Source organism: Papaver somniferum, chromosome 6 (assembly GCF_003573695.1).
Source record: "Papaver somniferum cultivar HN1 chromosome 6, ASM357369v1, whole genome shotgun sequence".
Classification (NCBI taxonomy): Eukaryota; Viridiplantae; Streptophyta; class Magnoliopsida; order Ranunculales; family Papaveraceae; genus Papaver; species Papaver somniferum.
This window is the reverse complement of record NC_039363.1, coordinates 153,493,537-153,506,649: the sequence shown is the minus strand read 5'-3', so window position 1 is coordinate 153,506,649 and position 13,113 is coordinate 153,493,537. Positions and strand designations below refer to the sequence as shown.

General features: G+C 36.0%; 1 protein-coding gene across 1 annotated transcript; it reads right to left on the bottom strand.

Annotated features, from left to right (window-relative positions):
- Positions 1-11,179: 11,179 nt before the first annotated feature.
- LOC113291689 lies at positions 11,180-12,713 on the bottom strand. The gene is made up of 3 exons (XM_026541190.1): positions 12,279-12,713; positions 11,789-12,112; positions 11,180-11,641 (listed from the first exon to the last, which is right to left on the bottom strand). The coding sequence occupies exons 1-3, from the start codon at positions 12,711-12,713 to the stop codon at positions 11,180-11,182; spliced, it is 1,221 nt and encodes a 406-aa protein (XP_026396975.1).
- Between the last annotated feature and the right edge of the window lie 400 nt (positions 12,714-13,113).

Sequence of the window (13,113 nt, the reverse complement as noted above, 5' to 3'; positions counted from 1 at the left end):
AGGAGAATTTCTTGTTCTCCTGAATACTCGTTCTCTTGTTGGCCATTACTCATTGTCTCCTCGGATTCGTCGGACCCGCTCGCAGAGTCGTCGTTGGAAGAACTGCTAGACATGGCGTAGCCGCGAGTGTAATGTCTGAAGAAAGAGGTAAGTAGTAAAATAAGTGAAATGAGGAAGGTAAAATAGAACCCCTATTTATAGGGAGCTTGGAGGCGCAAAGGTGGCAGTTATACCAGTAAGCACGCTAATCAATAAAAGTTAAGAATGGTCGTGTAAGGAGAAGTTATAACGTCGCCCACTAACATGAAAATGGTGGAGAGATGGATAATGACTATAAGGTTATCTTACGACTAACCTCATAGTCAGAGGATTAATGTTGATACATGAAAAATAATCCCCTTTAACCAGGCTAGGGTGCCCCAAAGAAGGGAAAGGCTACACATGGAACATGGGGACTAGGGACAAAGTCGACCAATGGAGTGTCCATGAGATGGAAGGGATAATGAAGGAATTAACAAGGAAGAAGGAGGTCATATTAGAAAAAAGGATGGCATTAGTAGTAATTAAGGGGGTTTAGGACACATGGCAAGATGTCATAAAAAGAAGGGGCTTTTGGAAAGTCTATATAAGGGAGGACAATGTATAATGGAAAGGAAAACACTCTCACATACTATTCTAAGAAAAGTGAGGTCATTTTGGTATACTAGGACGGGTAGAACCCAACGAGAATTCCGGTATTAACAACGTCAAAGTTCAATTGTATCACAACTTCAACAACAATACTATGGTGACATGTGTCACTCCCCCTTAGTCAATACTCCATCTCATATGGAAACCACTCCCCTTTACATAATGATACGAAAACCATATGTATTTGTAGTGTAAACTACATATAATTCTCTCCCCCTTTTTTTCAATAAAATTGGCAAAGGTACAAGAACGGAATCCTAATGAAATTTCCGAAAGAGATGTTTCATGACCAAAAGTAAGCATATATCATCTTGTTTAGATGCAATCATAAAGCCAAATCTAAATGCATTCATCAAGGAGTTTAAAGATACAAGATAACCCCTATAATATTCCACAGCCGCACTCCCCACAAAGATTTGGCAATTAAGCACAAGTTCAATTAAGAACTCTCCCCCATTATATGTCATTCCCGAAAGAACAAAAAGAGCGACCTTAATTTCAAAAGAAAAGAAGGATTTCTTTGGACATAACAAATCACATACAAGTATGAATTTGGATCAAAAAACTCAATTAAATTAACCACAAGAGAACCCATGATTAATTTAATCAGAAATGCTCAACATAAGTGAACTTACGGAGCCTCAAAAAATACTCAATTAGATTAATCACAAGAGAATCCATAATTAATCTAATCGGAATACACAACAAAACTAATCACAAAAGTAATCAATTTAATTGGTCATGCTCGACATAAGAAAACTTACGGAGCAACAACTAAATAACCAAACAAGATGATTAATTTAGTTGAAAATGCTCGACATAAAGTACCTCACGGAGCAACAACTAAGCTAATCATAATAAAATAATCAACTCAGTCGATAGTGCTCAATATAATACACCTTATGGAACAACACAGTATATGCACAAAAATTGTGGATCGGAGATCGACCTAATACCGTGGAATAAGCAATGACTCATTCTATTTTCCATCACCATTTGCACAATGACATACAACAGACATAATCCTTGTAAACAAAAGTTCATCCTATCTTCCATCAAATAATGACATTATAGGCTTAACTTTTGTATTTGTCAAAAGTCTATTCATTCTTTTATCAATACATGCATATCGACTTACGTAAACATACATATCCCATAAGAATTGCAGTATATAAAACCATAAAGATTAATACTGCAAAAATCATTTTCCAAACTAATTTAGAATTTAAACCAATAAATCTAAAAACATGAAGATGAAAACGTTGGACATAGCTATGTGTAATCACAATAATGGCTATTCCAAACTATAGTTACTCTTCTAAAAGAAACAATAAAATAGAAGATTTACTAGGCAAACAAAAACACCATTTACTCATTCTCTTCTTCATCGGAGATACTCCAATATGCTTGGATTGTGTTCAATTCTTCCTTGAGCTCGGGAAACTTCGTTGCAACTAATGACAATTGTTCTTGGACACACTCCATCCTTGAATTGACCTTACACATACCCTTGTGAATTTTTTGAGGAAGATTCAAGGTGGTAGGGTCACAATTGTTAAGGGAAGCATCTCTTTGTCTTTTGCACACATTCTTCCTTATGCGTCTGAAGTACAGGGACGAACCGGTTTGGGAACCCCAAGAGAGTTGCCAATTGAATCAAAACCACGATCACGTAAAATTTTACCAATCAAGCAAGGGTAACCTAACATCTTGATGGGTGAAGTCATCGAATTCATTTGAAAAATGATAAAACCACAAATATCGAGACTTTGAACACCCGATTCAAGGAAATATATCAATTCCGTAAACTCATGAATCCACCAAAAATTCTCAATTGTGGAGGGACACAACTTGGAGATACCAAGTTTTCCAAAAGTCATTAAAGAAATATTAAGATCATTAGTAGGAAACTTTCCTTGATTCCAAGTCACCTTCTTATTGATGAACACGCAAGTGTGACACATTTTCACTCATAAATACATTAGCTGGAACTCATTTTATCACTATTAAACTTGTGTGTAGGTGTTTTTTTTGGCAATAAACATTTTTAGAAGAATCAGCTCGAAAAGTTGTTAAATGCACCCCCGGAGGGCATTTGTTAAGCGGACTCTCACTGTTGGTTAAGGGGCACCTTAATTACTAAGGGACACCTCATTTCTAAGGGGCACTCCAACTTCTATTTGCACCCCAAGAACCCCACTGTTATAGGCAACCCTACTCTGGATAGGGGACACCTTCTTCTTCACAGTTTAAGTAATTATTTTTGGCGGGAAAATGGTGTTAAGCTGCATACATTTCTGGAATTGATTTCCACGAGTTTTGGTCAGATATTCTCTCGATTTTGGATTCTTATCTCCCTGTTAGGTCAAAACAGGGTTGGTAATTGATTGTTTCACGTTAAAAAGGGAGGAAATCTGTTGATTATCGTTAGACAGGGAAGAGAGAATAACTCGGGTGTTCTGTTATATTTGGGAGTTATATGGAAGGAAATGGAAAGAAGATATTCTGTTTTGATTTGTTATTATCCTGAAGATAGTTCAACAGCTCATATACACGTAACAGAAAAGGGAAGGAGAATAAAATCTCCATGATGTGGCAGAGAAGTCAAAAGAAGATATTTTCGGGTTTAAGTGATTTGATTCTCTGAGTTATAATAGGAAGTTACGAAGGATATTCTTTTAATATTTGCGGCTATCTAATGGGGGGTTTTGGGATGAATCAAACAACTCAGAATCGCGTGATAATAATGGAAAATATTCCCGTGGAGAATAATGGAGTAAAGAGAGAATATTTGCGCATTGAACAAGAGATATTGGGTGCTGCTGAGACTATATAATGAGTTTACTGGAGTCATAGATGGGCATCGAGAGTTGGGGAGAAGAACAGAGGGTTGCAGAGCAGATTTCTCTGCTGCTGCAGAGAAGAAGAAGAAGAAGAACATTTGACGCCTACAGACAGTCGCAGAGAACTGTCGTTTATTAACAGTACTCGTAACAGTCAGTTTGGCACGCTTGTTTTGAATTTGCAACAATTTATTGTAACAGTGACTCTGTAACGCCAATACAGCGTTGCAGATTCACTATATTATTACTCTTCTTCAGTAAAAACACCTTTTGAGCTATGAATTATATTTTTGAGCGTGTTTCCAACCTAATGAGCTAAACCCCAACACTGGGATGACGGAGGAAGCCGAATTTCATAGATGGGTAAATTTATTTTATTTCTATATGACTTTTGCACTATTTAAAATAGAATTATGATTTGAATTAATTAGTTATTATTTTATTTGATGGGTCATGCTTGCTTAAATGTTTGATGTCCCATGCTTACGATTTAGAACTAATATTTTGAGAATCTACTTTGGCAAAATAAGAGTCGATGTTATTTTTATTGAGCGATAATTGTTGAGAATGAATAATTGAGCCTTATGACATGAATTCGGTGGAATCCTAGTCCCAGTAGCTCTCTTTTATTATTTTGTTAAACCTTTAAATTTAGTCTTCACAAATCTTAGAGTTCGAATCCTATTTACTACAACGACAATTAAAAATCACATCACTTATCGCAAAGCCCAAGAGAGATATCATCTCATGATGGTCATTCATCACTTGGTCTAGGAAGACGCACGTTTCCCAACGGAATGTTGGTAATCTTCGAAATTAATTCTCTATCAACAAGAAATCATTCCATATTATTAAGATCAACATCATGAATGTTGGCATAGAAAATTCTTGTGAGAGAATCAAATCCTTGACCAAGACCATCAAAGATGTTTCCAAGATTGAATTTTTTGAAGCAAACTAAATCCTCTTCATGCCCACTAGATAGATCCAATTTCTTTACTAGGATAAAACCTTTAGATGAAATCTTTTCAAAAATTCTAGCACAAGAATCATCTACAAACCTAATCCTAAGAGAATTTTGGTCACAAGGTAAATCCATGCTAGAGGTATTTGAGCTTTTGGAACTTCTTTTTGGTCCCTTAGACTTCATAATTAGATCTAAGAAATTGAAAGGAACAAGAGGAACTTACTAACTTGGAGTGAATGTTGAACACCCTTTCTTTTAATTTCTCCAAAGAAACTTCAATGGAGGAAGCACAAAAAACCTAGAGGTTCACGTACGCGGACTGACAGGATGAAGAAGAGGGTGCGCGAACTTCTCTTTATAAGATCATTAATGGGCTCGGACCCGTTTGTGAACCGCGACCCACAAAAGGAAAGTTGGGTTTTCTTAGATTTTTGCACATCAAAGGTTATGCATCCCGTGACAACACAATTTATGATAGACGATGGGTGCAATAGAAAGCTTTATTTGATACTCTAAAAGAGAATAAAAAAACTGTACACAACTCAAACCATTTCTTGCCTCATTCCAAGATATATACAAACGGGGTAGTGCCAGGCTTGTTACCAAGAGGCATAATGTGCAGAGGAATTCTTATGCAACATTTTAGGTTGATATGTGTGAACAGTTCCCGGGATGTAATCAATGTAATGATGATAATCAGGGCAGTTAGAGCTGTCTATCCTTTGTTTGATCTGGCTAGAAGGAAGATTCTTCCGATTCCCAGGATGTACAATATTATTCCATGGTTTAACATGTACAAAACCTTTTTCGGATTGATTCTTAGGCTTAACAGAAGTTTTTCTAAGAATTTAAAAACGCCTTCAAACGCTATGAATAGATCTTTGTCAAATTGATCCATTACGACAGTATTCCTCAAAGAGATCAAGAGTGAATCTAGTGAGGGTCCATATCCTTGAGCGTGACAAACGTTTCCTTAATATTTCCTTCTTTTTATTTTTTCCTTTATATTGATTCTCATCATCTAAATTTTCCTTTTTAGATGAAATGAGATTATCATGTGAACCCGGAGGTTTTAACCATAATAATCCTTGAGAAATTTTTAAGGACTTCTGGCGTGCGTTACAGATGCCAAGAGCAAGTTTTCCAAAGAAATTTCCCATGGGATAATTTTTAAGAAACAAACAAACACAAACTTATTAGGTTTAGAGTGCTCTGATACCAATTGAAAAAGCGGAGGTACAACAACCACACCCAATATTTCACTTAGCAATCTATATGGACAAACTCCAATATAATTTCTAGGGAATCAACTAGACAGTAAGACTCAATCTAGATAAAAAAGTATATCAAAGAGTTTATATCTCAATCTCTCGATTTGATATATACTCAAGCAAATAGAAATATGCGAGTCTTTATCAAATACTAGAGAGATAACTTGGATGGTACCAAAGACCAATATCCAAGTGTCAATCAATTTAAATCAACAACTAAAAGGTCGGATATTCTAATTGATTGAACAACGCACAACCTGTGATATTTCAATTATATAACAAAATATAATGCGGAATAGAAATAACACAGACACCAGAATTTTGTTAACGAGGAAATCGTAAATGCAGAAAAACACCGGGACCTAGTCCAGATTGAACACACACTGTATTAAGCCGCCAGAGACACTAGCCAACTCCAAACTAACTTCGATCTGGACTGTAGTTGAACCCCAATCAATCTCACACTTATCCAAGGTACAGTTATGCTCCTACGTCTCTGATCCCAACATGATAATACGCACTTGATTCCCTTAGATGATATCACCCACAACTAAGAGTTGCTACAACCCAAAGTTGAAGACTTTAATAAACAAATTTGTATCACACAGAAAAGTCCACGATAATAGATAAATTCGTCTCCCACGAATATATCTACGATTTTTATTCCGTCTTTTGATAAATCAAGGTGAACATGAACCAATTTATAACCTGGACTTATATTCCCGAAGAACAGCCTAGTATTATCAATCACCTCACAATAATCTTAATCGACGCGGCGAAATAAGATATTATGGAATCACAAACGATGAGACGAAGATGTTTGTGATTACTTTTTATCTTTCCATATAAGAGATATAATCTCAAGCCAATTCTTTCAATTGGACTCGTACAATAGAAGATGGCAAGATTAGATCACACAAATTCGAGAAAGTAGTATCGGTCTGGCTTCACAATCCCAATGAAATCTTTAATTCGTTAACCTGGTTTAGAAGAAGAAACCAAAGGTTGAAGGAAAATCGACTTTAGATTAGCACAACTAGTATCACACGTTAAGTGTGGGGATTAGGTTTCCCAGTTGCTAGAGTTCTCCCTTATATAGTATTTCAAATCGGGGTTTACAATCAATGTTAGCTTGGTAACAAAGCATTCAATATTCATCGTTAGATGAAAACCTGATTAGATTCAAACTAATATCTTTCAACCGTCGTTGGATCAAAAACTTAGCTTGTTACACACAAATGAAATGCACGTTTTAGGTTTTTGTGACCGTACCCAAACTTGTACATTTGTTGGATCAACAAAAGTTAACCAAATGGTTAGCCATATGAGAAATTTCATATCAACCATATTCTTTTTCACCATAAATAGTTCAAATGACTCAAATGAAATAGTTTGAGAGTTGTTCAATTGCTTAGATCTTATGTAACTACACAAGACACAATCGAAGCAAAAACGATTTGATTCACTCGAATCGGTTCGTGAACTTTATAGCCACGGTTTGCAAAATCATTCCTTAGTTTATATAAACATGAGTTCAAGAACAATCGTTTTTAGATATAACCAACTTAAGTTCGCAGACTGGGATCGCGGACTTAAGTTCCCGGAAAGAGTTCACAAACTCCAGCAGATTTTCTCGGGTCGAGAACTTCCGCCAGTTCGTGGACTTAGCTCAAGCCACTATTCCGGTTCTCTTGATCAACAAAGTTCGCAAACTTCGGTTCAAGGAATAAGGACTATTATACATATATGTGTTACCACAACAATGCTTATATCCGCCAATGGTTATATAATCTAAACTCTCATTTCAATCATTGAAACATTCTCAGACGACGTTATATAGTTGTTATTCACAAACCATTTTTCGTCAGAGCAATTTTCAAAGTGATTGAAACATAACATGACTTTCGTCACTAGGTAAAGATGAATTTGGCTAAAGCGAAAGCTTACCAACACATAATTCGAGAAATAGATACACGAGATAAACTCGGATCGAAATACCAAATGTGTATAATCAAAGTCTATATAGCAAAACTACTCTTGTCTCAATATAGGAGATAAATAGACTTTTGAGTGATAGATAAGTTCAAGTCTCCATATACCTTTTAGTCGATGAATTTACACTAGTTCCTTGAGTAGTTCTTCGTCTTATATGATGATTTCCATGGAGTTCTTGAGCTCAACTACACTTTCTATCCTAGTCCGAGACCTTAGCTATAATAGACTAGAAATCAAGACTTATAGTTTTGATCACTAACATTGACAAACATGCTTGAGATAACAACACATGCGAGTTCTTCCGAGCAATGCTCTAACACTAAGAATTGAGTTCAAACTGCAATTAAAAGAACAATTTGACACAATTACATCTAAGTGTAGTTTAAAAACAGATATGTGGTCATGTAAGCATACAAAGGATGGTTATTGCTGTGTGACAATGCATTACATAGATGATGAGTGGAAATTGATTAAGAAAATACTAGGATATACTTTAGTGTCATCACCATATTCTGGAGAAGTTCTAGCATCTATAGTGAGATCAGTATGTCTAGATTGGAACATAGACAATAAGCTTTTTGTTGTAGCTGCTGACAATGCTAGCTCCAACAATGTTATGATGAAAAATCTGAAGAATGGCTTGATAGTAAAGATTGTTTAGTTCTTAATGGGGATATGTTCCAAATGAGGTGTAGTAATCATGCATTTCACTTGATTGTAGGGTGTGGAATGAGTGTGTAAAATATGTCAAGTCAAGTCAGGCTAGAAAAGAGAGATTTGAATGTGCTATTGCCCAAGTTAAGCTTCCTGCTTCAAGGTTTGTGGGTTTAGATGTGGATACCAGGTGGAACTCCACCTTTAAGATGCTAAAGGATGCAATTTTTTTGAGACAAGCTTTTGTTAGGATAGCTGATTTGGACAATGAATTCAAGATACTACCAACTTCTAAGGAGTGGCAACAAGGAGTACATATAAGTGAATGTTTGGAATTATTTGATGTCATTTCAACCAAATTTGCTGGGATTAAGTATCCCACAACAAATTTGTATTATAATGGGGTGCAAGAAGTTAATAGGTGCATTAAGATCTGGGAATCAAGTGAGCATGAGTATATCAAATACATGGCCAAGAATATGAGGATGAAATTTAATGGCTACTGGAAAGAAAGTAACACTTTGATGGGCATTGGGGTTGTTTTAGATCCTAGGTACAAGGCTAAATGGGTGGAGTTTGTTATGAAGAGAGTATATGGTGTGGAAAACTATCAAAGTCACTATCACATATTTGATCTTGAACTCAATGCTCTTTTCTGTGCTTATGAAACCAACACTACATCTCCAAATTATTTTGATACTGGAATGCATTCAGCTAGAATTGAGATCTCTGCAGGTACAACAACATCATATGATTTGGTTATGATGATTTTATTATGGAAAATAATATGTTTGAGGTTGAGAAGTCAGAATTGGAGACATACTTAGCAGAACCAGTTATTCCTAAAGGCACAGCCACTGAAGAAATGAGGTTTGATATCTTAAGTTGGTGGAAGAATCATGCTCCTAAGTACCCAACTCTCTCAAGGATTGCAAGACATGTATTGGCAGTTCCAGTAACAAGTGTAGCATCAGAATCTATGTTCAGTATTGGTGGCAGGGTTCTCACATCTCACAGGAGTTCATTAGCTCCAGACCTTGTTGAAGCATTGCTATGTTTGGGTGATTGCAGCCAGATCTCACTCTCAGTGACAGTGATAGTTGTGTTACTGGTAAGTTTCCTTACATCTTAATCTTTTATTTGATTTTATATTTATTGGCTTATTGCACTGACATTGCCAGCTTAAATTGCTTAACTGTCTAACACTTTTGATTTTCCTTTCCAAATGCATAAGTTCAGAACTAAGGAGTAAGGAGGAATTCATTTGCAAATGCAGTTGTCAGTGGAGAATCTGGAGATAAAGGAATGCATTTGCAGTTGCTGCAACAAATGGAGATGGAGTTCCGTTAATCCTTTGTCTTTTCTTTTGCAAAAACATGGTTTTTTTCTTTTTCCAGAACATTTGAAGATTCTGAACATGTAATTTGGTTTAGAACATGAACATCTGTATGCTCTTTTTGTGTGGCATGGATTTAGAACTTGTTTTCTTGGACATAAAAGTTGTTATGTGTAATTGTTCTGTGTTTTAAACCTGTTTTGTGTTTGTCCTGTGACATACCGGATGGTACCGGAAAATATTCGTTATCTGGTAAGTACAATGTAACGGTAATGGTTTTGAATTTCATATTTCCGTCGGAACTTAACGGATATCGGATATCCGCTAATTTTAATAGCAACGGCAGCGGCAGAGCCAATATCCGTTACGTTAAGTGCCGTTGACAACCCTACGTGTCGTTGTAACACATGATAAAACAAATTATAATAAGAAAAAATATGAAAAGAGCTCATCCATTTTGTTCTTTGTGCAATATGATCCCCTCAAAATCCGAATATGTTGACTCACGGTTGAGGTGTGGACATTGGTTTTCTTTTACCGTAGGGTCTACGTCTTTGATTTTTCATTGATAATTTTATGCATTCCCATTGGCGGGATTTTTTTTTTTGACTCAAAAAGGGCAGTAGATTAAAAAACCCATTTACACCATTAAGGGATGGTGCACTGGACAAGAAAAAAGAGTACAAGCTCACTTATAGTAGAGCTGTTATTTTACAATGGTCCTAAAGCAGCATCCCAATTACTCAAGACTAAATCAAGAGTGATACCCTGAAACAAGTTAGTTCCCACAGACCAATTATACATAAAAAGTTTGACACTGTCAATGATTTCTTCCAGTGTTTTGTACTTTCCATTGAACACTGTATTGTTCCTTTCAATCCAAATAGCCCACCAGATTGCAAAGGGAATTAAATCCCATAATTTCCCCTCCTTGACAGATTAGCGCATTTGCTTCTATTCCATTCCCACATGGTTTGCCTTAAAGACTGTTGGAAAACCCATTGAAGATTGTATCCTTTTAAGAAGTACAACCAGGATGATCTTGCAGTTTGACAATGAAGAAATAAATGATGATTAGACTCTGCATCCTTTTTACACAACAAGCAACCATTCACCCCAATAGAACCCCTCAATTGATCTGCTGTAGGAGCAGCTTCATAGCATAGGCACCAAACAAAAAATACTACCTTCTGTGGAATTTTTGGATTCCATAAACTTCTGTAGGGAAGGATATAAGGCCATCAACTTCAAGAGATTTATAACAATTTTCCACAGAAAAATTATCTCCCAACTGCCAACTTCATTGATCTTCTCCACTGTCAAGGTTTAAGTTAGGAAGAATGGGAATTAACTAAGCCACCTCATCAATCTCATTGTCCTTTAATGCCCTGCAAAAATTCAGATTCCAACCAGCCTCACCTGCTTATAAATCTTGTAGAGTAGCATCTTTTGATCTGCTGATTTTGTAAAGAGCGGGAAATAAGTTTTTCAAAGAATAACCATTTGCCCACTGATCCTTCCAAAACAAGCATTTGTCACCACTATTAATATGTAAAGCAGTACTGTTTAAAACATGAGAACTACTCTTTAGAATTCTAGTCCATAATCTTTTTCCAACTACATTTGTAGTTGAGTTTGGAAAAAAAGCTTTAGGATTACCTCCAAACTTCTGATTCATTATATTCCTCCAAAGAGCCTTATCTTCAACTCCATATCTCCAAACCCATTTAGCATGTAATGCTTTGTTCATCAGTCTTAACTTTTTAATACCAACACCACCTCCCTCTTTTGGTAGATTTACATTCCTCCAACCAACCCAACTCTTTTTAGTTTTCTTGTTTGAAGATCCCCACAAGAAATATCTCATTATCTTATCCATCTTTTTCTCCACAGAAACAGACAATTGAAACAAAGATACATAATAAACTGGTAAGCTTGAAAGCACACTTTGAATCAGCATTAACCTACCACCTTTTGATAAGTATTTTCTTTGCCATGAACTGAGCTTTTTCTGGAATCTTTATAAGATTACCTCCCATACTCCCACTGATTTGGATTTACTTCCCAAGGGTATACCAAGATACTTCATAGGAAAAGCAGCAAGCTGACACCCAAAACTGATAGCACTATCAGCTGCAGACTGAGCAGGACCCACCGCAACAATTGCACTTTTTTTGAAATTCACCTTCATACCTGAAATTAGCTCAAAAGCTAACAAAATATTCTTCAAATTAACAATCTGTTCCACCTTATCCTCTAAGAAGAAAATAAGATCATCTGCAAACTGTAAATGATTCACAGCAGCAGCATCATGAGCAGGCCTGAAACCAGAGATTAAATCCAAAGTGGCAGCTTTCTTGATCAATAAAGATAACTTACACAACAATAATGAACAAAAAAGGGGAAATAGGATCTCCCTGCTTAACCCCCTTTCCACTTCTGAATAAAGGTGAAGCCTTGCAATTTATAGTCATTGAGAATCTAGTTTCATGCACCACCCATTTGATTCATCTCCTCCACACAGTTCCAAAACCAAATCTTGATAAAGCATAATCCAAACACCCCCAATTAATGCTGTCAAAAGCCTTCTGGAAGTCAACCTTCACAACCAAACCTGGATTATTATCTCTCTCTCTTGAATCAATAATCTCAGAAGTAATAAGATTGCCATCTGTGATTTGCCTATTATCTACAAATGCTCCTTGAAAATCAGAAATTATAGTAGGTAGCACTACTTTTAATCTATCTGCCAACAATTTAATGATGATTTTGTAAACACCTCCAACTAGGCTTATAGGCCTGAAATCATTCATGTTAACATCACCCTCACACTTGGGAATTAAAATGATGTTGGTACAATTCAGTCTCCAATCTAATGTACCAGAATGCTCAAACTCCTTAATGACTAACATTAAATCTTCTTTAATAATGTCCCAGACAGCTTTAAAGAACTCCATTGTGAATCCATCAGGTCCAGGAGACTTGTTAGTACCAAAACCTCATATTACTTTCTTTACTTCTTCCACTTCAAATGGTTTTTCTAATAAGATGGCATGTTGCACACTCAAAGAAGGAATCTCCAAACCATCAAAACTTGGCCTAATTCTAACATCTTCAGTGAACAAATTCATGGAAAAATTCTTAGCTTCTTCATTTATCAAATCCTTGTCATGACACATGGTACCATCAATGAGCAAATAGTGGATAGAGTTCATTCATTGATTGTAAGATGCATTCTTATGAAAAAAATGAGAATTCCTTTCCCCATCAGCTAGTCATTGACCCTTAGCCATTGGCGGGATTCATTGATATCATATTATAATTGTGTATATAAGGAGTTCATGAAAATATATTAAG